The sequence below is a fragment of the Tursiops truncatus genome, chromosome 3, assembly GCF_011762595.2.
Source record: "Tursiops truncatus isolate mTurTru1 chromosome 3, mTurTru1.mat.Y, whole genome shotgun sequence".
NCBI classification, from domain to species: Eukaryota; Metazoa; Chordata; class Mammalia; order Artiodactyla; family Delphinidae; genus Tursiops; species Tursiops truncatus.
The window spans coordinates 161,979,609-162,004,899 of record NC_047036.1 but is presented as its reverse complement, the minus strand read 5'-3'; the positions used below and the strand labels follow the sequence as shown (position 1 = coordinate 162,004,899).

Below are 25,291 nucleotides of genomic sequence, written 5' to 3'. Positions count from 1 at the left end.
CAGGATCTAGGTGCAGGCTCAGGGAGCCCATGAAGATGATCTACAAATTGAATGAGCCCCTTCCCCAGCCATAATCTCTCCTGATTTAAAGGAGACTATTATTATTTACATTGCCCGGAAGGGAAACAGGTTGCGCAGCAACAATCCGAGAGGTTGGGTCTCGAACCGAGGGATTTGGAGCTCTGAGTCGAACCCAGCCAGACGGAACTAGGACACCTCCGGGGACCAGGACGCGAAGGGGCTGTACGTGCAGACAGGAAGCCGTCTCTGCCCACAACCAAGATGGCGAAAGAGAGAGCGGATGTTTCCGCACTTCGGGCTGCCAAGGCCTCTCTTTCTCTCCTGGCGGCCCAGCTCTCAATGATGGCAGTGGTCACGTGACGGGGGCGGGGGTGACGGCTCGTTTTGCACCTCTTGGAGGGAACCAGCTTCCCAGGCCCAGAGGGGAGGGGGCTTGCCTTCGGGCGGGTGAGGGGCGTGACATGTCGCTCGAAGATCCGTTTTTTGTAGTCCGAGGGTGAGTGACAGCGATGGGGGAGGACAGAGGGTGTGCTGTCCCCCTGCCAGCCAGTGCCCGCGTGCCATACGGAGCATGTCAGGCATTCTGGGCACCGCCGTCGGGATCGCCCCGTGGCCGTGTGGGAGGGGTACGCAGTGGGATATGAGGGTCTCCTGAGTCCCCAGCTCGTTTGGGGGCGCAGTGGTGGGAGGGAGGACCGCCTGCCCCCAGCCGCGCCCGCTGTGCCCCTGCCCGCAGCGAGGTGCAGAAGGCGGTGAACACGGCCCGCGGGCTTTACCAGCGGTGGTGCGAGCTTCTGCATGAGGGCGCGGCGGTCGGACGCGAGGAGCTGGACTGGACGACCAATGAGCTGCGGAATGGCCTGCGCAGCATCGAGTGGGACCTCGAGGACCTGGAGGAGACCATCGATATCCTGGGGGTGGGGGGGGGTTGGAGGGCGGCATGGGAGAACCCATTGAAGTGGCAGTGGGCCGTGGGAGCCAGCCCTCGGAGAGGCTGGACACCTAGGAGGTGTTTGAGGGCTTTGAGGCAGAGGAGGGCGTTCTGTCGGGCTCTGGCCTTGACTCTTGACTCGCGGCTTACGCATAGTGGAAGCCAACCCAGGCAAGTTCAAGCTCCCAGCTGGAGACCTGCAGGAGAGAAAGGTGTTTGTGGAGAGGATGCGGGAAGCAGTCCAGGTGAAGAGAGTTTCCAGTGGGGTGAGGGTGGGGAGGTTGGGGTATCATTACTCTCTGATGCTGTCCTTACCCCTAGGAAATGAAGGACCATATGGTCAGCCCCGCAGCCATAGCCTTCATGGAGAGGAATAATAGAGAGGTAAAGGCATCCCGACCCAGTATCCTCACCCCCTGTCTCTCAGGGTGACCCTCCCCTTGGAGTGCAAGCCACCCTCTGTGTCAGTGCTCATCTTCTCTGTGCACAGTTGTCTCCATGCTGTCTACCCGCCTGCTCTTTCTGGATGTGAGCTCCTGTGTGTATAATCTCTTCTGCCTTCTCCTGTGGGTCTATACTGGTTTCCTGTCGGGGGGGGGGGGTGGCCTATCTCCTTTCTTTTTTTTTTTTTTTTAGCTCTCTGTGTTACTGTTTTCAGGATTTGATGCTTACCTTTTTAATCTGTGTATGCACTTGACCTCTCTGAACTTGACCTCTGAGTGGATCCCCACCTGCCTTGTGCATGCACACCATTTTCCTCTGTGGGTGTGCGTGCCCCACGTGTGTACCCACTCATGCCTTTTGTGCGCAGTCTCTCTGCTGCCTCTGTCTGTACACCTTTTTCCTCTGTGTTGTGTGTTCGTTCTTGCATGTTGTAAACAGCAGCCTCACCCATTAAACCCACATGGGGTCTGGGAGGGTGGAGGGCTGAGGTCTGCAGCAGCTTGGAGTCCTATAGCAGGGTCCACATGCCTTCCATGTGTGCTGCTTTGGGTATTAAAGTTCAATTCTTAAATACATGTGTTTATAGGATAATAAGTGTTCTCCCTGGATTAATTCATTAAATCCTTATTCCATCCTCAGGAAACAGGAATTATAGCTCTCCCCATTTTACAGATGAGGAAACTGAGGCACAGGGAAGTCAAGTGATATGGCCTCGGGGTCACCTTGCTAGTAAGTGGTGGCTCTGAGGAACCCAGGCCGTCCCACTCCAGAGACTGCCTTCCTGACAAACCACCATCTAAATTTGCCACAAACCTTGTCTGTCTCTGCCGTGAGTGGGTGACCCTCCCTGAGCCTGTGGTCTTGGCCTCCACAGATGCTGACAGGCAAGCCAGCCACCCTGAAGTCAACCAGCGACTTGCTGGACGCCAGTGTGGTCTCAACCACCTCTCGCTACATTGAAGAGCAGCAGGCCACACAGCAGGTGTGTGTGGGTGGCTGGAGGCCCCGGGCTGGAGGAGCCTTCAGGCAGCTCAGGGCTCCCTGCCGACCGCAGTTCCCACCCCTCCAACCTGCAGCTGATCATGGACCAGCAGGACCAACAACTGGAAATGGTGTCTGGGAGTATCCAGGTTCTGAAACACATGTCCGGCCGCGTCGGGGAGGAGCTAAATGAGCAGGGCATGTGAGGCCAGGACCCCAGGGGTGGGCCAGGAACCCTTGGCTGGCTGCACTGGTGTGCACAGACCCTCCAGGGGCTGATTACCTCCTGATCTCGGCAGTATGCTGGACACCTTTGCTCATGAGATGGACCACACCCAGTCCCGGATGGATGGGGTCCTCAGGAAGATGGCCAAAGTATCCCACATGACCAGTGGTGAGTCCCGTGGAGGTGGGGGGGGGGGGGAATTCGGCAGTGGGGGGAGGGGGTTGTGGGTGGTGCTGCCTCCCCTCTGTGAACTCTGACCCTCTTGCTCCCAGACCGCCGACAGTGGTGTGCCATTGTGGTGCTGCTGGGGGTGCTTCTCCTGGCCCTCATCCTGTTCTTCTCTCTCTGATCCTGGTCCTCCCCAGGAAGCTGGTCCCTCCAGCTGGGGGGCTCAGCAGAGCCTTGCCCCCTGGGAGGAGGGGGATCATGCCTGGGGAGCTGTCCCAAGGCTTCATCCAGAGCCAGTAGGACCCTCATGGCCCTGGGTGGGAGCCCCCACCACTGGTTCTGTCTCAAGTGCGCTTAGGGGGTGGTGGAGGTAGGGGGACCTCAGACACGCCCCTCCCCATCTCTCCTTCCCGTGCCCCAAAGCCATCGCTTTGCCCGTGTGCCTTCTACATGTGTCAACTTGGAAATAAAATCCCAGCCTTTGTTATATACATTTGTATCGTATGATGTGTCGATCTGAACTTGTGGCTGTCCCTGAATGGGAGCTCCTGTTCTAAGCCCCCTGCTTGCACACGCTGGGGCGAAGTGTGCATGTGTGTGTTAAGGATTTCAATGGTTGATATTTGGTGCAGAAAAGACTGTTCTGGTTTATTTCTTGGATTTCATGATGGATAATTTTATTACCATCGAAATTCCAAACACTGATTCTTCTTGAGCTTTTGAAGTTCAGCCTAAACGTCTTTTGCTTGTTCTTTGTCTAAGGTAGGTAGGTGAGTCCCTTAGCTGTGGAACTGAGCTGTCACTTCCGAGGGGCCTCTGAGTACCACTAGGCTCCCTCATACACCTGGTCACTCTAACAAGAAAGCATTTGTAAATTTAAGGGCTTTGCCATAGAGCCTTCCTGAGTAGGAGAAATGATTCCTATAAGCCAGGTAAACTTGTAAGTGCTGTGAATCTTAACTTACTGTCTTACATGTTTCCGTCTTGAGCATTATGTAATCAGGCATCAGGCCCACCCTTCTCAGTCACTCATTTATACATTGTAAAGTGCTCTGACAAGGATGTCTGTCATTCCATTAGGCTGATTTGTCAAAGAGAACCAAATATGTTCAGATTATTTTTTTTTGGTCGCACCATGTGGCTTTTGGGATCTTAATTCCCCGATCAGGGATCGAACCCAGGCCGCCTGCAGTGGAAGCGTAGAGCCCTAACCCCCCCCCCCCCCCCACACACACACTTATTTTTTAAATGCAAAACCACTACCACTAATGCTGTGGTTCAGGTTGTCTTGATCCATTCTACACTTGGTTCTAAGTCTTCCTGGGGTTAAAAAGATGTGCTTCTGGGAGTCTGACAGTGTTTCCACCTACCTGGGCTTGCCTATATGTTAAGACAGGCAGACTTCCTGTTACTTGAAGTGACTCTGGACCAGAGTCACCTGAGGATTTTTGTTGATGCTGCTGTTGGCTCCCCCAAACCCCTGCTTTCTGTTGGTTGAAGCTGGGCTTCAGGACTCCAGAGGGGGCTGGTCTTACTGAAGCATGCCCAAGTCACCCTGTGAATTGAGTCACCCTCAATCATCTGCCCCAAGGAAGTCTGGAGCTCCCTCCAATCATCATGGGGTGGTGAGACCTGGACTGGGCGGAGATGAAACCCCTTGTCCACCTCCCCAGCAAAGATCTTTTGATTTGATGGAATCCCTAAGGTCTGTCAGTAGTCTTCCCACACTGCTTGAGATACCTCTGAATCAATGGGACCCTAGGGCACGTTGCATCTTTTCTGTTTCGGTTGTTAGAACATTTTCCCACTCATATCCTCAGGGCCCTACAGCTCTTCCAGTTTTTTTTGTTTTTTGGCCACCCTGCACAGCATGTGGGATCTTAGTTCCCTGACCAACCCGTGCCACCTGCAGTGGAAGTGCAGAGTCTTAACCACTGGACCACCAGGGAAGTCCCTCTTCCAGGTATTTTAAACAACCACCGGCTGATTTTAGGCTTGCCATCCCGACTTTAGTGTTCCTTCTGACTTTAGTGCTCCTTCCAGACGCAGTGGCTCGGGACGGGGCGAAGGGTGCGGGCTTACGTTCAGGACACGTTTCTGGGGCTGGGAGTGTCAAATACCATGGAAGGGCAGCAAGTGGATCTGTAATACAGATAATTCCATGGAGCAGCTGGCCTTCTAGCTTTGGAGGGGCTCCCGTGGGACGCCCATGCAGGATTTAGGGCCCACACGTGTGAAGGAAGAGCCTAGGGAGGGTGTTGTTTGTACATATTGGGGCAACCTGGAAGCTGCTGGAAGCTGTTTTCCCACCTAAAGAGGGCCCTCCCCTCAGGCCGACATTCTGAGGCATGACGTTTGGCATGGCCGTTCTGAGCACACCCCAAGCCGGGCCCCCACTGCATTTGTCAGTGTGAAGCCCTGGGGAATGGGGATGTCGCTCTGCGGAAGGAGGGGGCCCACCACCCCGCGCCCCCAGTGAGCAGCTTGCAGCAGGGCTGTTACAAAGGCGTTTAGTTTATTCTCCTCATCAGTATCACTGATATTCTCATGGTTCACATTTCCCAGTGCGGCTCCTCTTCTTACAGTAGTTAATGTGCAATCTCACTTATGGGCCCGGGGAGGAGGGGCTCGGCCCAGGGCAGGGAGGGTGTTGGCACTCCACGCGGACAGGGCGGGTGGTCTGTCCTGCGTGAAAGAGACGTGGGTGAATGGGCGGCCGGGGGAGGTGGAGGGGGGCCCCCATAGTCTTTTTTGCGTTGGTCGGTGATCCTCCATTCATGTTCCTTCCTGGCTGCCCCGGGGGGTGGGGGAGTTGTGGGGTCCATGCAGCTCAGGGCAGGGCAGGGCCAGGGGAAGGGAAAGCAGGAAAAGCAGCAGGCCGCCCAAGAACGGGGAGGGCAGGGCGGGAGGGCGCAGGGGTGGCTCCTGGGGTAAGGCACAACCCTGTCTTTGGCTCTCCTGGTGAGGAGTTTCCTCCCCTGCGCCCCTGCCCAGCCCCTCTCCCCCGCCCCCTCCCCAGACCTATACACACAGTCCAGGGAGCCAGGGGCACCTCCTGGAGTCCCTGAAACAAGAGGGCTCTGCCACCCAACCCAGTGCTGCAGGGGCTCGGAGGAGGGACGGGGCAAGCCCCACCCGAGGACAAGGCGAGGAGGGGCTGGACAGGGGCCTGCCCAGGACAAGGGGGTGGGGAGGGAGAAGACCCCAGTCCCAGAGAGCTGGCCCCCGCTGAGGCCTGGAAGGAGGGGAGCGCCCGGGGACTCCTGCTTCCTTTGGGGTCTGGCTGGAGCCCCAGCCCACCCTCGGCCTTGGTCGGCCCGGCAGCTTGCCGAGTGACCAGGATGTTGTGCTTTGGGATCTACGCTGGGGTGGGGTGTCGAGGCCAGGATGAGGGGGCAGGGGAGGTGCGACTAAGGTGCTTGTGCTTTAGCTGGGGCTGTCGACTCCCCCCCCACGCACTCGGACCGGCTGAGGGCTAAGGTACTGGGGCTGGGCCAGGAAAGCAGAGCGCCAGGGCCCCGCTGGTCTGACCCCATCCCCACTCCCACCCCCACCCCCCGGCCCCTGGCAGCAAGCAGATGTCAGGAAGGACCCGCTCCCCGCAGGCTGGCAGGGGTGCCTGGGGGGGCGGGCAGGCCTCCAGGTCAGATCCCAGTGGTCCAGCTGGCCACCACCCCACCTCCTGTAATCCCCTTGCCTTTGGAAAGAGAGAGGCTGCTGGGAGCAACGGGCTAGTCAGACTGCGGGTGAGACAAAGGCGGTGAGAACCAGGGCTAGAGACAAAAATGTGAAATTGCAAAGAAACGGACACCCAGCCTGTGTGGGGAGGGGTGCGGGGTGGGGGGAGAGTTAAAAAAACAAAAAGAACCCTCCGAGTTTACATGTAGAACTCAAAAAAAAAAACACAAAACCACTCGTGGAGCTAGGCCAAGGATAGAAAGAGAGGAATGGTAAAAGAAGATTCTGCAAACAATCTTTAACCATGAAGCGGACCCGGCCCTGCCAGGAGCTGGACTCAGCCAACCGGACAAACCAGGGACACCCTTGCAATGTAGCCCTTGGGGGGGAGGCCCTGGGGTTAAGTGTGAGCCGGCCAGACCCACGGGAGCCCAGGCAGAGCGGTGCCTGGGGGGCCCCCCCCTCGGCAACGCGCGCCCCCACTCCACACACATGCGCACATTCAGCCTGCCCCTGGCTCCCCACTCCGTCCTGCCTTCCACAGCCCCGAGGACCGAAGGGGACATCAGACACGGTCCCGTTGGTTTGAAAAATAAAAGGAATCTTATACTTCAATATTTCATTAGCTAAAAAAATGTTTTAAAAAGTATGTACAGGGGGTGGGGGCTGGGAGCCCTGCCGTGGGGGGTGGGGGTGGGGGAAGGGAGGGAAAGGCAGCAGCACCCCCCAGCCTGCTCCCCTGGGTTCCACCCCTGGTCCTACTGCCTCTCACGTCTTCATCTGTTTAAAAGCAAAACTTCTACACACGCACGCGCACACACACACACGCACACCCATACGCTTCTGCGAGCCCCGGAAACCTCTCCTATTCTCAGAGACCCTCGGTCTGCCCCCAAGGGCCCCCTCTCAGGACTTGCCCCTCTCAGGCCCCAGGGGGCTGGTGGCGGCAAGAGAGGCTGAGCACAGGTGGGGGAAGAGAAGGGCGCTGGGCCTGCCACCGCCCGCCACCTTAGGTCGGTCATGGAGTTTCTCTGAGCCTCAGTTTCCTCAGCTGTAAAACGGGCAGTCCTCACGGCCTCGCCTACCCCAGCCCCCAGGCGCAGGGACAGACAAGGGAGACAGGAAGGCGCTTTTGGAAACGTGGAAGCACTGGGAGGTGGTGGCGGGAGGGGTCCTGAGAACCCGGGGCCCCTGTGAGTCCCCAAGGGGCTGCAGTGGGGGGCGGAGGCTGAGGAATGCTCCGGCTAGGTGGCCCAGCGCCTGGGAAGGGGGTCTTCCCAAGCCCCCCAGGCCAGCCCCTCCCTGTGCCTGGCCTGGTGAGTGGGGAGACAGTTGCTAGGGGTTAGGAGAGGGGGAGCAAGAGCCCCCCGACTGTGCACGAGTGTGTGCTAGAGAAGGCAACGCAGACCTCGCACCACCTGCCGTCCTCTCCCAGCCCGGATCCCTGATCGGATTGGGGTCAGGGGGTGGGACGTGGAGGCAGAGGGGCCAGGAGCATGCAGTGCCCCCCGCGGGTCCTGGGGAAGGACAGACAGTAGCTCGTGACCAAGACGGTGGGCGGGTGTGACAGGAGGGGGAGTGTGACAGCCCCGCGGGAGGGTCCGGTGGGGGTTACTGGAGGGCCTCCTCGGCCGAGGGGCCAGCCTCGCCGTCATGGCTGGCCGTCTCGAAGCCGTGCTCCACACCCATCATGTCCGGCTCTATCTTGCCCGTGTAGCTGATGAAGGTGGTGTACGCGTCACCCTCGGCCATAAGCGGCTTGACCTTGGGGATCCAGCTCTTCCTCACAACGCGGCGGGCATTGGTGCACATGTCGGCTGCGATGGCGTTCATCTCGCTCTCCTTGAAGTTGGGAGCAAAGTTCTGGCAGTAGTCTGTGCGGGCAGAATGGGTAGCTCATGCTGAGCGTGGCCTGGGCCTCCCACCCTCCCAACAGGCACTCAGCCCCCACGCTGCTCCTGAACCCCCCCCGGAACCATGGCACCCCTGAACGCCCCCCTTGGAGCTTGCGGACAGCACGCTACACCACATCAGTGGGCCCAGGACTGACAGAGCTTGGCCATGCGTATGGGATGTGTGGATTTGATGCGGGATGGCCCAGTGCTCTTGAAAAATGTGGGTCATTCGCCAGAATTCAGAAACTGGGAGATTCCACTTGAAAACCTAGACTTCCCTCCTGACAACTGGCTGAGGCCTGGCCACTTCATCACTCTGATGACCAGGATAAGTTTGAGACCCCCCCCTCCCATAGGCTTCATGGCTTTCCTTCAGTGTCCTACCCACCCCCTCAAGAAATCTCTAACCAAGAACTCTCTAACCAATCACAGCCCTCTTCCCAACAAGCCCAGACTGAACCTCAGAATCCTTCTTAATACCAAACCCTACCTACCCATCCATCAGGGCCAACACCAGAGAAAAGGACCACCTGCCCGCCCCAGACCTCCATCCCCCAATCCCGACTCCAGAAAGGTGGACACTTACACTTGACAGCGTGCAGGACGCGGCTATCCAGCGGTTTGCGGCTGGGGTTGTTACTGGAAGAGCGGATGCCGGTGCCACAGCTATTGGCCAGCGTGTTCCTGGGCGAGGGATATGGGGGAGGGGAGTCAGGCCCCCTGTGGTGGTGGTGGTGGGGGCATGGGGCACCCCGTCCTCCCCCACATCGGGGCTCTGGCATGGGCCTCACCGGTCAAAGAAGGAGGCCAGGAGGCGCCGCAGCAGGACCTTGTGCCGCGTGCCTGCGCTGACGTGGCAGTTCATGAGCTGCGCCCTGGTGATATACACGTTGGTGCCTGGGCGGGGGGGGGGCGAAGCCAGAGGATGATGGGTGTGGGGGGCAAACCGCCATGTTCCCCACTCGGCCAAGCCCCGTCCTGGGCCCAACCAAGAACCCCCCCCCGCCCCCCGCCCCAACCACTCAACTTAGAGCGTCCTCCTCAACACTCAGGAAAGGACCGAGACTGTGGCGCCACCGTCCACGGGGCTCCCAACGTGCCGGGGCCCTTGCCCACAAAACCACCAGCATCAGAAAGAACAGGCAGCAGATGCTCGCACCCTGACACCCTGAGTCCGAGGGCCAAATTCTTAACCACCGTGTTGATCAACCCTCAAACCACGCTATGAAGCCACTGATCTACTCCCATGTGGCCAACAATGCTGGCCCACACTTACACCAGCCTCCGGGGTGGAAAGCTACAAGCCAGTCTTTGATTTGTATCAATGCAAAGAGGTGTCAGCTGCCCCAGGACACAGCCAGTGGGCGGCAGGGCTGGGGTTGGACCTTGAGCCTGGCTCCTAAGCACTGTGCTGCAGGCTGCTGGCCCAGAGGGCATCGAGGCCCAAGGTGGGGGAGGGGGGAATTCAGGGAGCAAGTGAGGCCAGCCCACCTGTTACCAGCTCCAGCTTCTCAGAGGGGTCACCCTCATCGTAGAGCTTGGGGTGGCAGCGGTTGCCGATCTGGTTGATGAGCTCAGCAGGGAGAGACGCCAGGTCTTGCCGCACTCGGATGCGGTTCCGGGACTCGGGGGCCACCTGCTCAGGGAGGGCCTCCACCTTCTCGGCTGTCGGGGGCGAAATTGGTGTGTTGGGGGCGGGGCCGGGGGCGGGGGCGAGGGGCCAGGCTTGGGGTTGTGGTGGGGCACCTCACCGGTCTGGCCGACGTTCATCATGCTGTACATGGTGTACATATTGCAGATCTGCCGGTACTGCTCGTCTGTGCCCTCCTCGCCCGCGTCCTCCTCCTCATCTTCCTCGTGGTAAGAGCCGGGGCTGTCGCTGGTGTAAGCGCTTGAGGTGCCCGGGCTGGTCCGCTCCGACGTGCTGGGCCCACTCACCACTCCGCCTGCCGCTGCTGCCACGCCCCCCGCCGGCTGCCCGGCCCCGGGCCCCCCCGCCACTCCGGTGGGCTGTGCTGCCGCCACCACCGGGGCCTGCTGGGGCGGCCGGTTGGCGGCCAGGTCCGGCGTGGAGAACTTGGCCATCTTGCGGCTGCCGTTGCCACTGCTGCCACCGCCGGCCTCCTTCTGGCTGCTGTCCCACAGCCTCTTGGCCACGGGCGTGCACTGCACAGAGTCCGACTCCTGCTGCTCTGTCTTGACGCGAGACACGAGGGGCAGTGGGGTGCCGCAGGCCGGCCAGCTCGACGTCTGCGCCACAGGGCTCTGGGGCTCGGACGAGGGGGCCTCCTCGGCGTGCAGGCCCTGGGAGTCACAGCTGGGGGAGCTCACCTTGAGGAAGAACTCTGTGCCCTTCTCCATGATCTCCTGGATCTGCAGGAAGCCCGCTGTGTACATGAGCAGGAACTGGTCGCCCATGTTCATGCTCAGCCGGCCCGTGTAGCAGAAGCTGAGGATCTGCTGGAAGGACTGGGGCTGCACAGCCGCCGGCAGCTCCACCACCGCACTCCGGCTGCTGTTGAACAGGTCCCGGAAGTAGGAGCTGCTGGCGGCCAGCACGGCCCGGTGGGCCTTGAAGGCATGGCCCTTGACCACCACCGAGACATCACAGTACAGGCCCTGCAGCCGCTGCTCGTTGAGGCACTCCAGAATGCTGTTGCCGAAGTTCGGGATCTCCATCTGCAGGGTCTGGGCCATGGCGGCGGCGGCTGCACAGGGGACAGGGAGAGACGGAGGGACAGGGTCAGATGGCAGACTCAGCCCGCTGCAGGGAGACACACGGGAGCGTGGACATCCACGTGGTGGAATTTGCCACGACTGTAAGAATCACAGGTGCCGCCCACTCCTGTCCCAGCATGGCCTTTCCTCTGTGACAGACTGTCAAATCAGCTAAGTCAGCTATAGGCCGGGGTGGCCTATGCCGTCCCTTTGCAGAAAGGAAGGCAAAAGCATACTTACACGTCTGTGCTTGAATATTAAATGAGATAACACAGTGAGCCCCCCGTGAGCATTAACCACCACTAGCACTACACACATAGGGTAACAGGCATAGAGACACCAAGAAGGCAGAGTCATCCGATTTTTCACACTGCGTTTGCAGTGCTGAGCACGTGACCCTCAATCACCATTTGCTGAATGACTGAATGACCACTCGAGAAACCCTGAAACTGCATGAGAACATCACTAGTCATCAGGGTAATGCAAATCCAAACCACAATGAGACACCATTCCACACCCACTAGGCTGGCTAGAATAAGAAAGATAAGTATTGGTGAGGATGAGAAATGAACCGGAACCCTCCTACACTGCTGGTGGGAATGTGAAATGGTGCAGCTGCTGTGGAAAACCGTTCCTCAAATGGTTAAACATGAAGTTGCCATATGACCCAGCAATTCCACTTCTAGGAATTATTCCTGAGAAATGAAAACATATATCCACACATACACCTGTACGTGAATGTTTACAGCAGCACTGTTCACAATAGGCAAAAGGTGGAAACAACCCAAATGTCCATCAACTGATGAATGGATAAACAAAATATGGTCAATCCACAATGGAATACTACTCAGTCATAAAGAGGAATGCACTACTGCTACATGCTACAACTTGGATAAACCCTGAAAACATTATGCTAAATGCAAGAAGCCAGACGAAAAGACCACATATTATACAATCCCATTTATATGAAACGTCCAGAACAGGCAAATCGATAAGAGACAGAAAGCAGATGAGTGGTTGCCTGGGCTGGGGGTGCTTGGAGGATTAGGGGAGTGTGAGCAACAGGTGCAGGGTTTCTTCTTGCCCTCGTGAAAAATGTTCAGAAATCGTGGTGATGGATGCACAACTCTGAATATACTAAAAACTCCTGAACCTGTACACTTTAAACGGGTGAACTGCTTGGTATATGCATCTCAGTAAAGCTGTAAAAGGAAGAAAGAAACCATAAGACTAATGTCCTCTGTGTAGAACTGGGGATGAGACTTACCATGTACATTCTTAGGGTCTTTTTTTTTTTGGCCACACTACACGGCTTGTGGGATCTTAGTTCCCTGACCAGGGATTGAACCCAGGCCCTTGGCAGTGAAAGCTCAGAGTCCTAACCGCTGGACTGCCAGGGAATTCCATCTTAGGGTCTTTTAAATTTTAAACATGGTGAATGTATTGCCTATTTACAAAAGTAAATAATATTTAAAATAAAGTGTGTGGGACTTCCCTGGTAGCGCAGTGATTAAGAACCTGCCTGCCAGTGCAGGAGACACGGGCTCAAGCCCTGGTCCGTGAAGATCCCACATGCCACGGAGCAACTAAGCCCGTGCGCCACAACTACTGAGGCCTGCGCGCCTAGAGCCCAGGCTCTGCAACAAGAGAAGCCACCGCTCGCCTCAACTAGAGAAAGCCTGTGCACAGCAACAAAGACCCAACGCAGCCAAAAATAGAATAAATAAATTTTAAAAAATAAAATAAAATAAAAAAATAAAGTGTGTGAAATCACACCACAAACAATTCACCCCAAAGTGCTTGAGGGGTGGGTGGAGAAAGAAATGTGAATTTAAGGAACTGCATGAGATCCTGCTCAGGGAGCCCACCCCCATCCTGACCTGTGAAGTACCACCTGGGGGGCCCTGGCACCTCTCAAATGTGTGACCTTCTGCATCAGAGCCTATTCCATCAGTGCATGTTCCAACCCAGGAGGAAGAACTGGTCGGGTGAGGACAGCATGTCTGATGCTCTGGGGGCAATCATAAAAGGGCTCTGAGGGAAGATACGGCTTTACAAGTGCCCCCATTGGTAAAACTGAGTCCCCTGCCATTCTGGAGTTGTGGAGGGCAGTCATCCTGAATGGGCAGGTATGGGTGAGAAGAGAGGCCTGAGCAGAGTGTCAGGCTGGTGAGAAGAAAGAGGAAAAAGGTGAAGAGTGTGTGCAAAGGCCCTGAGGCAGGAACTAACTAGAGCCCCCAGCTGTTCATCTCTCACTCCCATGTTAGCTCTCATGCATCTTTCAGTTTTTTTTCTTTAACCAGTCTATTCTAAGCTGCCTCGATGGGCTGAGGATTGGGGATGCAGTGAAGACTTGGGCCCTACCCAGGTTCATTCAGAAAGGGCTACCTGGAGGAACACAAGGGGCCATGCGCCCATGGGCTCAGAGGTGCACTTCAGGGCAAGGGTGAGTCCTGGCTCCCCCAGATCTGTCTGGGCACTGAAATCCATGATTCCCCTCTGCTGTACCCTCCTCTTCCTCATCAAAATCATTGTCGCCACCGCGAAAAACAAAAAGGCAATCAGGAGGGGGAGGCAGAGACAGGGAAATCCTAATTAGACGGCAGCATGCACGTCCCAGGAGGTCAAACTAAGGGCCGGACAGGCTAGGAGCTGGTGCTTCAGTTTCCCCTACCGCCTCATTCAGAGCTGGGCCTCTGAATGAGGCGGTAGGGGAAACTGAGGCACCAAGAGGAGGCAAAGGATAGAGCCCAGAGAGCCTCCTCCAGGGCCCTGGTAGCCCTGACCCGCCTCCCCAGGCTGCCAAACAGAAGACCCCCCGGGTACTAGGGCCCAAGTGACCAGGGCCGAGGCAGCCAAGGAAGAGGCTGCCTGGCCTCTAGTCCCTGGAGGGGTGCTCTAGACCCCTGGCTTGGAAGGCTTACACCCCAAGGGGGAGGACCAAGGCAGACATGCATGCGGTGGAGCTAGAGTCCCTCAGACCTGGGTTCTGCTGCTAGCCCCACTCTGAAGCTGCATGACCTCAGGCCAGCCGCTCACCTCTCTGTGCTTCAGTTTGTTTATGTGTAAAATGGGGAGGTATACATCCAACCCACCCGATGGACTGCAAGGTGCTGGGGACATAGCCCTGAAGAGGACTGGTTGTGCCCACATGTAGCTCACTGTCTAGTGAGGAGCCACAGGGTGTGATTTTAGTTGGGGTGAGTGTGTCACTGAGTGAGCGAGGTAAAGATGGGGAGATGGAGAGAGCAACCAACAGTCCTGGGTAGGAAGGAGCCAGTGTGGCTGGAAAGCGGCACAGGGTGTGGGACAGGTGGGCCCTGGCCTGGTGAGGATGAATGTCTGAGAGTGAGCAATGGGAAGCCCGGAGCAAGGGAGACTGGGCCCAGACCAGCTTTGGGAGAATTCCCAGCATCAGTGGCGGGGACAGAGAGAAGCGGGTGAGTGACTCAGGAATGAGCCTCTACGGGAGACGGTATTGTTTTAAAAGTTGTAGACAGGAGACTTCCCTAGCAGTCAAGTGGTTAAGACTCCATGCTTCTACTGCAGGGGGCACGGGTTCGATCCCTGGTTGGAGAACTAAGATCCTGCATGCTGCATAGCGCAGTCAAAAAAAAGTTGTGTAGATAGGTACTCCGCAAGGAGACTGTCAGCTCGAGGGGCAGGCATGCTGGCAGATTTGCTCATGATTAGCTCATCAGAACAGAGAGAGGCGGTCAATAAATATTTGTAAACGTGTCAGATAGTGTACCAAGGCAGGAATAGACTGCTCCTGTCTGGGAAATGGCAGCTGCGGGGTGGGGGTGGGGAAGCATGGGGGAACGGGGGGAGGGGGCTGAGGCAGTACACATACGGGTGTGGATGCTTCTGGGGCTACGGAGGGCGTTGCAAAGTGTCCTCCTAACTGTGCTCGGTGTGACGGACACTGTTGCACGCATTTCCGGAAGGCTACCAAAGTGCTCACAGCACTCCACAGTGAAGGCTAGCAGGGCCCCACTTTGTGGGTGGTGATCACAGCACCGCCCTGCCCCGTCCCAAGCAGTTGGACTTCAGGGTCTGACCCCTCACCGGGAATTGGTGCAGGATAGCTTTGTGGTGAGCGCTCAGCATGGGGGCGATAAGGTCCTCAACAGGAGGGAAAAGAGATGCAAGGAGGAGGGCTCCCGAGGGCGAGAGCCAACCTGACATTCAGTCTGGGGTCCCCAGGCCTCGTGAACCCCATGGGGCCTCAGAGCCCAGCACCCAGGGCTTTGAAGCCTTCAACTAGCAATGGCGGCGGGGGGCGGGGGCACAACTTGTGCAAAAGGCTGATGCAATCCGTGCACAGGCACGCACCCTCTGCAGTGACAGCGAGTGGGGTGCTAGGTCTGCCTCGCTGCCCCTGTAAGTAGGACAGGGTATGGGGTGGGGGGAGGTGGAAGAGGCCACTGGAGACCACTAGAGACCCACCCCTGGATCGTGGCACCAATCCAGGCTGCCAGACTCAGAAGAACAATGGCCGGTGGTCCTGCCCCTCACCTACACCAGCTGTGAGGGAGGAGCCATGGAGCCAGATCAGGCTTCCAGAGGAAACAGGTTGAAAGCAGCTGGCGCTCGGCCTGGGTCACCTGCTGGTTGGGAAGTGGTAGGATGGAGAGCCGGGGTGGGGGTGGGGGTGGGGGTGGGGGTGGGGGGCGGTGCGGTTCTCTAAACCAGCCAACAGTTCTGTCCTCACCAGCCCGAGCCCCTCGCCTGTACTGCACGGTTCCCCTCAGCCAGACCTTTACCCAAGCTGTGCACCCTGCCCGGAGCGCCCTTCTCCTCCCACTACCCGCATCTTCCTCATTCACCCTCAGCTGCCCCGTGCTCTGAGAACTCACCAGACTGGAGAAGATGCCCTCTTTGGCACTCCCCGCAACCCCCAAGCCACAGGGCCCTTATGCTTACCTCTGAGAACATTAAATCCCACTTGACTATAATCTCCCCAGGGGCAGAAAACCGTATTTGAATTCTCTCTCCTCACAACTTGGCACATGAGCCGGCACATCTTCTGGGGTGCCCAGATCCCCCTGGAGGGAAGGGGCGGCCCCCAGACCCACACAAGGCCAAGGGGACCCTTCCATCGCTACTCCTGGCCCCGGAAGAGAGTGGGTTTCCTGACGAGACGCAAGGGCACGACACAGGGTTTCCATGACCTCTCAACAGTCACTCAACAAATATTTGCCAAGCGCCTTGCCTGGGGCAGGAAGTGCCCAGAGCCTGAGGCAGGCCACCACTAAGACAAGGCCCTGCCTCCGGAGCTCATGGTCCAGGAAGAGACATGACCATTCATCCAGGGTCACACGGATCAACGAGCTGCAGGTCTGCGCCTCTGACCTCACCCGGAGGAGGGGACACTGGAGCTGAGATCTGGGGGGCACAAGGGGGTGGAGGTGGGGGGTGATCTAATGGGGCAGTGGTGGGCTGGGAGCGTGGCCCTCAAGGAACAAGGAAGGTGTGCAGAGCCCCAAGGGAGAAGCAGGCACGGCCCTTCCAGAAACTGGAGGAAGGCAAAGCTGGCTCTGGGCTCAGTCTTTAGTCTGCTTCTCTCCTTGGGGGATCACACCCAGTCTCAGGGCTCTGATGTGGACTAAATTGTGTCGCCCACCCCAATTTCTAAGTTGAAGTCCTAATCCCCCGTGTGGCTGTATTTGGAGACAGGGTCTTATTTGAAGGTAATTAAGGTTAAATGAGGTCATAAAGGTCGGGCCCTAATGCAACAGAACTCTTTGTCCTTATAAGAAGAGGAAGAGAGAGTTCTCTTTCTCTCTCCAAGCGCAGACACTAAGGGCCACATGAGCACACTAGAATCCAACCAGAACCTGACTGCGCTGGCATCTTAGACTTCCAGCCCCCAGAACTGTGAGAAAATGTCTGTTGTTTAAGCTGCCCAGTCTATGGTATTTTGTTATGGCGACCCAAGCGGACTAAGACAGGCTCAAAACACCATCTACTTGGACTTCCCTGGAGATCCAGGGAAGTTAAGACTTCATGCTCCCAATGCAGGGGGCACAGGTTTGATCCCTGGTCAGGGAAGATCCTGCATGCCGTGGCCAAAACCAAACAAACACCATCTACTCACCCCACAACTCCCTCATGGAGCCCCTGGCCTGGACCTCCCCTTGGACGGCAGACTTGCACATACCCCAGATGCCCACACAATGCGTCCTCAGCCGAGCCCTTCTCCCCTCAAGCCTGCTCTGGCTGCAGTGCACACAGGCTCTATCTAGCCCTCCTTGCTTGGGTGAAGAGCCTAAGATTCACACCTCCAATTTCTTCAAAACCAGTTCTCACCACCTGGGCCCCTACGATGTGTATGGGGGTCCTGCACAGTAAGGACTGCCTGCTCTCAGACCTCTTACAAGGCAGGCCCCAAGATGGTCACAGCCCTTCATCACCTATCAGGTCACACCCCTGATCACCTATCTCAGATTTCCAAAGACAGCCTTTGCCAACCCCAATTCCTCCGGCCACTTCTGCTTCATTTTCCCTCCTTGGCACTTCCCACCATCTACCAACTAGATGTGTCCTTGGCTTTGTGTCAGCTCCACCAGGGCAGGGCGACTGCCTGTCTGGTTCACACTACTATGTCCCCTGCCCCCAACTAGACAGGCACACAGTGGACGCACAATCGTTGTTAGCGGAATGAATGAATGATTTGTTACTTCCAACTACACTCCCCTTTTAGTCGCACTGTGACTAGAACAGAGTGGGACTTGGAAGAGGTCTCTGAGGCTGGGCAGGGGTGCCACCCGCACCGCAGTGGGGGCCGCCGGGGCCAACGCAGAGGGTGCTGCTCAGACAGACACCCTCCTCTGGCAGCCATAGCAGGTGGGTAGCCTGCAGTCAGGGTCCCACTTGGGGCTCAATGTAACTGAGCTTGGGATTCCCACTGACTGCTGTCCTACTGCCGGATCCCGCTAGGGTGCGGCAGGCTTGAAACGGAGGTGCTTGTGTTGCAGTGCAATTCCTAGGGGTGGAAACTGCCAGCTCTTTGAAGGAGCTCCGAGTACCCCAGCCAGCAGTGGCTGGGGGGCAGATCTATGTCTGCCTCACCAAGGACTGTCTTTTCTGGCTGACTTTCCAGGGAAGTGGTGAGCTGCCCATTGACATGTAAGCTGGTTAAGGGAACCCACTAACTCCAAGCGTAAGAAGGACAGAGGCCCCTGGAAAGTCCCACAATCCTTCACCCAGCTCAGCATGAGGTCAGAGTGACAACTGGGGGCAGGAAAGTGGCACACCCCCCAGGCTGCTCGGAGTGCATTCCTGGCCCAAAGCCATTCGGACCCTCTGCAGGAGCCGAACTGGAAGGTAGTTTAGGCAAACATTAGCTAGTGAAGAACAAGGCGATACCCGATTGTACACATCTTTTTAAGGTACATGCACATTTAATTCATTTTCTTTTTCCCTGAAAAGCTCCTGTTAACTCCACAGTGGGTGACAGGATTAGCAATCGTTGGTGGCATGGAAGTTGCCCCTACTGTGCACCAGCACCCGACGAGGGCTCAGCTATTCCTCTCACCAGTTTCTGAGGAAGAAATGAGTCTTCCTGCCATTTTACAGATGAGGAGAGCAAGGCCCAGGATGGCATCCAGGCCACGTGGCTCCTGTCCAAGAATCAGGAGATAATGGCAGTTGGGGCTCCCTGACCATGGCTGGCCCAGGCTGCACTCATCCTCCGCATGGCCCTGCTGCTCCCTGTGGCAGGCGGCCACCACAGCTAGACCCATTTCATGACTGGGAAAACTGAGAAACCAGAGCTGAGAAGGGAAGCCGAGACCCGAGTTGGGGTCTGCTGCCCACCTGAGGCCCCAGCCCAAGGGTTCTAGGTGCTGCTATTCCCGCTCCCCCTGAAGCCGCCTTCTTTCCCCCAGCCTCCCCCAGCTACTCTCTACTCTTCCTCCCCTCACTGCCACCTCCGGGAAAGAGCAATCCAGCCTGCTGCCTCTCCTCCCTCCCCCCTCCCACTCTCTCCTCGAAGTCCTCAGCAATCTGGCTTCTGCCTGCAGCAGCTCCTAAGAGAACCCAGCCAGGCCCCACCCCCTTCCCACTCTGACCTCAAGCCCACCTTTGTGAGTTACCTCATACTCCCGGTGTGCCTCCAGACCCAAGGACAAGGGGGCAGGGCAGCAGCTGCACAAAGGGTGGAGGGAAGTGCAAAGGCCCTGAGGTGACCTTGGGGAGGCTAACACAAAGGAGGCTGGGCGTTACTGGGGATGGGTCGTGGAGATGTGCTTGGAGACCCTGCAGGGCCTTGGCAGGACAAAAGAATCAGAATCCTGTTTTACTAGGCTCAAATATCCCTTACAAAGCTTCCCCGCTTAGAATTACGCTTTCCTTCCTCTACGCTCCCAGAAAACATTTATCTGTACTAGTGCTTACCACCCCCCACGTCAGTCTTTCCCAACTATAAAACAAGCAGCCGCCTCACAAGGCTGTTTTGAGGATTAAACCACCTTAAGGTAACACAGGTAGGTAGGCTGGTGCTGACTTTGCAGTCAGTGCTCAGCTGCTATTATTAGTTATGTTCCCCCTTCTGTCTGTCCCCCTAGCCCCTCACAGGACTGCAAACTCCCTGACAGCAGCAGAGGCATCTTATACCGCTCACCATCTCCCAGAACCTTAGGCCATTTCATGAGCTATCAGGCCATACTTACTGAGGGCTCCCTGCACTGCCTTCCCAGCACTAGCTGATCACACCCCAGACACCAACGTCTCACATGACCCTCCCAATAACCACGCAGCGGGGAGCCCCAACTGAGGCCCTGTTGCCACTGGGGCCAGATCATCCGCTGTCGTGGAGGCTGCCCTGTACATTATATGATACTGAGGGGCATTCCTGGCCTCTACTGTGACAGCTGTGACAACCAAAAATGTCTCCAGACATTTCCCAAGCATCCCTTGAGGGGGGCAGAATCACCCCTGGTTGAGAACCACTGCAGTGCAGGTATGCCTGCTTGTCCCCACTTATCAGATACTTAAACTGAGGCGCCAAGGCCACAGCGTTTGCCCAGGGTCTCCTGGCTGAGCAAGGTGGCACTAACAGTGGAATCTGACTCTCCACTACACCATGTTTGCTCACCTTTACCCACCCTCTGCTTAATTCAGTCACGGTCCTCACAGAGGGCCCTCGGATCTCTAAGGATGCTGAGACCTTCACATCCTGTCTATCCTGAGGAGACAGGGGCAATGATCACAACCAGATACTGGACACAACGAGACAGCCACCTGTTCAGTCCCACCTCACAGCCTCTGTGGCTCAGAAGGCTCTTCAGGAGGAGACAGAGGGATGACACTCTTGCCCAAGGGGACCCAGGAGCAGAGGCAGGGAGGCGGGCCTGCGTGCTCATGCTAGGCATAGGCTTAAGTGATTTACAAATGGGTGAAAGTGCTCAGAGCAGCGTGACACCCAGGAAAGGGATGGGAGTGATGAGAGGCAGGGAGGACCCAAGAGAAGGAGCAGAGGCTGGTGCAAACACCACCTCCGTGTCTTCAAGGCTGGCTCACCTTTACCTCAAATGCTGCAAGCCCCACCTGAACCTGGCAGGCCCTCCTCCACCACAGTCTCTGGCAGTGACACTGATGAGCCGGGTCAGACTTTCCTGGACCAACCCGCAACCCTCTCCAAACCCCATGCCTCCAGGCTGACCTCCATGACGGGTCCTGCCAAACTGACCGAAACTCATTTCCTTGCAGCCCTGTGCAAGAACCTGCTGGGGCTCCCCACTGCTTGGCCGGGGCAACAGATTTTAGAAGGCCTTGGATGTAGGCCAAGGGGTCTGGACTTGCATCTGGGGGTGATGGGGGGATCCAGGACACCCTGAGATCAGACGCTTCTTTTCTGGGAACGGCACTAAGGGTCTCTTATCTCCACGCTAGGGTCACCCTTCAGTCCTTCCCTCATGAAGACAAAATGTTTAGAGCACTTAGCAGGAGCCTGGCACATGCTAAATAAAGGCTTTCAATGTGTTGTCCTGTCTGCCTAGAACATTCGCCCCTCCCTGCCGCAGCTCCCCCACCAGCAGGCTGATCTCTTATTATTCAGAGCTCAGCTCGCCTGGAAGCCTTCCCTGACCACCCAAATCTAATGCTTTCCACCCACCCCAGCACCATCACTTCACTTGGTTTTACTATATTCATGAACGCGGGGATATCAGAAATGAGCTTGATCATTTGTTTGTCTGAGGTCAGTCACCTTCAGACAAACCTTTGTCTAACCTTCACTAGAAGTTGCTGAGAGCAGTTCTAGGAGCTGCTTTTCAGGGCTGCTCCCCGGGCCCCAGCAGGGAGTTGGCACCCATGTGAAATCAAACTGTCCCAAGGGTCCCTTAACTTGTTGCTCTTGCCTGCCAGGCTATTTTGGCCTCCTCTGGCGCCCCAGGTCTGGGCACCCTAAATCCTCACAGAAAAGCAATTATTAAGAGTGCTTTCTCCAGCTCCAGGCACAGGCTCGGACTCACTGCCCCCTTCTCTGCCATCACACACAGCGGCCAACTCCTACCAGTCTCTGCCCCCGTTCCAGCTCTATGACTGGAGGCAGCTGTGCCCAATCCTAAGTACCCAGCCCGGAGCCCCGGCCGAGGCCCCAGGCTGCGCCACGGCAGCCAGCCTCAGCCCAACCAGGCAGGGGGAAGGCTTCTTTACATGGGGCTGCTGGCCCAGTTTCTACCCCTCCCAAAACCAGGAGGCCAGCCAAAGAGGGGAGGAGGGCCGAGCCCAGGTGGGGGCAGTTCTAGGAACTACAAGGAGATTGGGGGAAGGGAGGGAATGAGGTGACAAGCCATCATTAAACCCAGATCTAGCTGATACCACTCGACCCAGCAGTTTGTGGTTCCTGCTTCAGGTACTGAGGCTCCCAAGTCAATGTTCCCAAGACACATTGGTAACAGCTTTGCAGTTAGCCCAGAGAGAAGGAACAAAAGCAGGGGTGGTCTGACTGGGGACCAAACAGAGAAAAAGATAAACCAGGAAAAAAAGCAAAAATCCAGCTCCAGAGCCAGGTTCCATCCTCATAACCACCTCCCTCTGCCAGCCCACAGCTCTGTGACCCCTGACCTCTTGGCTCCCATTATAACAGGGATGACCTTGCCTCTGGGAAAAAAGCTTCCACTGATCTGGCTCCCTGGGACACCAGCAAAACTGTCCGCAAGGGATGGGCAAGAGAAAAGTCCTGGACAGAGAATTCCCACCAGGGAATCCAGAACAGTGGGCTCTTCCAGTCACGCCCCTAAAAGGCCAGCTCCAGGGGACTGCGGGCTGGGGCAGAGGATCAGTCAATCCCAGTCGGCCACTGTCTAGCTGTGGGACCTGGGACAAGTCATGGGGTCGCGGCTTCCTCCCCAGTACCATGAAGAAGGCCTAAGTTGACCTGGTGGTGGTGAGCAATCAATGAGCTCATCTAACCAGCAAGCTCAGCACAGGGCCTGCCCCAGGAAGAGCACCGCAGAGGCAGAGCCCTGGGACCCGGAGCACCAAAGGCCTGGGCCAGGGTGTAGGTGCCTGGTTTGATCCCTTTCTTGGTGACCTGCCTTCCCCCCATCAGGAGCCTTCAAGACACAATGAACAGAGCTTTATATGCTCACCTCCCAGTAACTCACCTGCGGAGAGCTGGTGCCTGGAAGGTAGTGAGGTCCCAACCCCTAGGCTTGAGCCTCAAGGCTCTGGTCACAAAAAGTGGAGAAAGAATCTTAGGACCCTAAGATACTCAGATAACAGGGGCTGGGCTGCCTCCCTACAGATATATGGGGTGGGGGTGGACAAAAGGGTGGTAAACAAGATGCCCGAGCTAGGTGTTCCAGACGATTTCCCAAGCTGCCCACACAAACGCCCAGGTGGGCGGGCTAGCACCTTGGAGCAGCCAGCAGAGGCTTGCCCAAAGGGTATGTCGGGACCCAGAGCCTGAGACAGGCAGGGATGAGGTGTGAGAAAGAAGAAACCCCTCAGATTTGGCCCCAAGCTAACGCCTGGACGGGGAAGGGGGGAGGGGGTGCACCTTGGCACTTGCCTTTTGATCACACTAGTTTCTCCGGACCTGCTCCCACATCCCCACTAGCCTACTTAGCGCAAAGGCTCTGCCTCCCCCGGACTCCCAAAGCTCCTACAGTAGTTCCTCAACCTACCTGATCGCCTCCGTATCAGGTCCTCGCCACCCCCTCCCCACTCTCCGAACTGAAACCTCATGTGACCCCTGCAAACATTTCAGGGATCTCCTAACCGCCCCCACTAGAACTAACTCCGCCCACACCCACCCTGCCCCACTTCCTGGGCTTCTCCTCAACCGCCCCCAGGCCTGTAACCTGACCCACCTCCTCCAGCGCCCCGACTGTACCTGCCAGCCCGGCCCCTCCCCGCCCCCCCCTCGGGGCCGTTTCCCTCCGGCCAAGCCACTCTCCCCTCCTCCCCCATTCGGCCGGCCCAAAGCCCGACTCCTCCTCCCCCTCCCCCTCCGGTCTCCCCGGCGCCTCCTCACTTTTCCTCCACCGGCCCTCCCTCCAACTTCCCGGCCCCCAGCCACCCCTGCACCTGCCCGGGCCTGGTCTCGCTCCCCTCTCGCGGGGGATGACAGGAGGAGGTCTGGGCCTGATCCCGACGCCCCCAAGCTCCGCGGCCCGGCCCGGGGCTGGACGCTCAAGGCCGCTCGCGGGGACCGGGACTCTCCGCACTCGGGCCGGGGCACAGTGCAAGCTGCTAACCAGGTTCCTCCCCGGTCGGAGGAGACCCCCATGTCCTCCCCCCTCAACCCTTAGCCGGACCTCGGATGCCCTCCGGCCGTCCCGGCGAAAGGAGGCCGGAACCGGGCCTGGGGCGGGCCGCCTCACCTGCGCCGTGGCCGCGCTCCGGGGGCTCCCGGCGAGCTCCGCAGCGGCGGCTGGGGCCGGGCCTGGGCCCGGGGCGCGCCCCCCTGCGCCGGGGCCTCGGCGTCCGCCTCCGCGGCCTCCGCGGCCTCCGCTTCAGCAGCAGCGGCAGCCGCGGCGGCCATTCATTGTGGGCCAGGCCGCCCCAGCCGAGCGCCGAGCGAGCGCAAGGCGCGCCGCCGCCGCCGCCGCCGGGCCGGGGAGGAGCGGCCGTGGCCCCGCCCACGCACCGCCCCCGGTGCCCGCCCCCGAGGCTAGGCCAGCCGAGCGCCGAACGCGCCCCTTCTCTCAGTCTCTTCCCTCGGCCCCTCGGAATCCCCGTCTGGACCTTGGCTCTGCGGCAGAGTTCGAGTCCCGACCTCGCCACCATCTAGTCCCGCGACCTTAAACAAGTCGCTCTGCCTTTCGGAACTTTAGTTTCCTGTAAAAACGCAAACAATAATATCTGCTGTTTATTATGCCAGGAACTGTTTTAGGTTCTTTACGGGATTATCTCGTTTAAACTTCACAGTAGTATCTTTAGGTAGGAATTATTTTATAAACACACACACACACACACTTTATAGAAAATAAGAAAGGGAGGCACAGAGAGATGAAGAAACCTGCTCCAGGTCACACAGCAAGGAAGTGGTGGCGGGTGCCAGGATTCAAAACCGGGCCCAAGAAGAAACAATAAAAGTTAACACTTGTCCGATGCTTATGCGACGCCAGATTCCATTCTAAGCATTCTACCTGCACTAACTCGTTTAATTCTCATCACAACTCAATAACGAACGTTAAAAATTTCTGCCCATTTTGCAAATGGGGAAATATAAGCAGAGAGCATTAAGAACAAGTAGGAAGGCAAGCTGGGGCTGGAACCAGTCAGTACCGACACTACGGTCTCCTTTCCTACACCGGTTAGAACCTTCTGAGGGTTTGCTATGTGAGAGCGCCTACTTTGCACATTTTCCAGGCATTCTGTCGTTTAATCTCTGCTCTATCTTGGAAGCTAGGGCTCTTATTTAACAGGTAAGGAAAGTGAAGCCCAGAGAGTTTAAGTAACTTGTCAAGAGCATGTGGTAGGACTGGGATTCAAACGCAGGAAATCTGATTTCAGAGTCTGAGTTATTCCCGCAGGGTGCCCTGACATACTGTGTTTACAAAACCCAGCACACGGGAGGCGATCAAAAGGTGTTGGATTTCTCCGCTTACCGCCCCTTTTCTGAGTCTCACCTTCCTCATCCGTGAAATGGGGCTAGTGTGGTATCCCCTCCCAGGGGAGCCGCAGTGATTAAGGCCGTCACACAACACTTTCAGCGCTTTCCGCCGTGCATTTTGATCCCAGCTGCCCACTATAGGTAGCATCAATGATTGA

General features: G+C 57.3%; 2 protein-coding genes across 5 annotated transcripts; one reads left to right on the top strand and one right to left on the bottom strand.

Moving 5' to 3' along the window:
* Positions 1-250: 250 nt before the first annotated feature.
* On the top strand, positions 251-6,681 carry STX10 (syntaxin 10). Of its 3 annotated transcripts, none has more exons than XM_033854147.2 (8): positions 251-517; positions 758-927; positions 1,103-1,197; positions 1,274-1,336; positions 2,271-2,378; positions 2,473-2,575; positions 2,677-2,771; positions 2,876-6,681. In XM_033854147.2, the coding sequence occupies exons 1-7, from the start codon at positions 483-485 to the stop codon at positions 2,763-2,765; spliced, it is 663 nt and encodes a 220-aa protein (XP_033710038.1). In that variant the 5' UTR covers positions 251-482; the 3' UTR covers positions 2,766-2,771; positions 2,876-6,681. The 3 variants fall into 3 exon arrangements, with proteins under 3 accessions (XP_033710038.1, XP_033710037.1, XP_033710036.1); XM_033854145.2 differs by having other exon boundaries at positions 253-517; positions 2,473-2,579; XM_033854146.2 differs by lacking the exon at positions 1,274-1,336 and having other exon boundaries at positions 252-517; positions 2,473-2,579.
* NACC1 (nucleus accumbens associated 1) lies at positions 5,268-25,261 on the bottom strand. Of its 2 annotated transcripts, none has more exons than XM_033854134.2 (6): positions 25,150-25,261; positions 10,096-11,052; positions 9,836-10,009; positions 9,136-9,241; positions 8,931-9,028; positions 5,268-8,323 (listed from the first exon to the last, which is right to left on the bottom strand). In XM_033854134.2, the coding sequence occupies exons 2-6, from the start codon at positions 11,039-11,041 to the stop codon at positions 8,061-8,063; spliced, it is 1,587 nt and encodes a 528-aa protein (XP_033710025.1). In that variant the 5' UTR covers positions 11,042-11,052; positions 25,150-25,261; the 3' UTR covers positions 5,268-8,060. The 2 variants fall into 2 exon arrangements, with proteins under 2 accessions (XP_033710025.1, XP_033710024.1); XM_033854133.2 differs by lacking the exon at positions 25,150-25,261 and adding an exon at positions 23,899-24,089.
* Between the last annotated feature and the right edge of the window lie 30 nt (positions 25,262-25,291).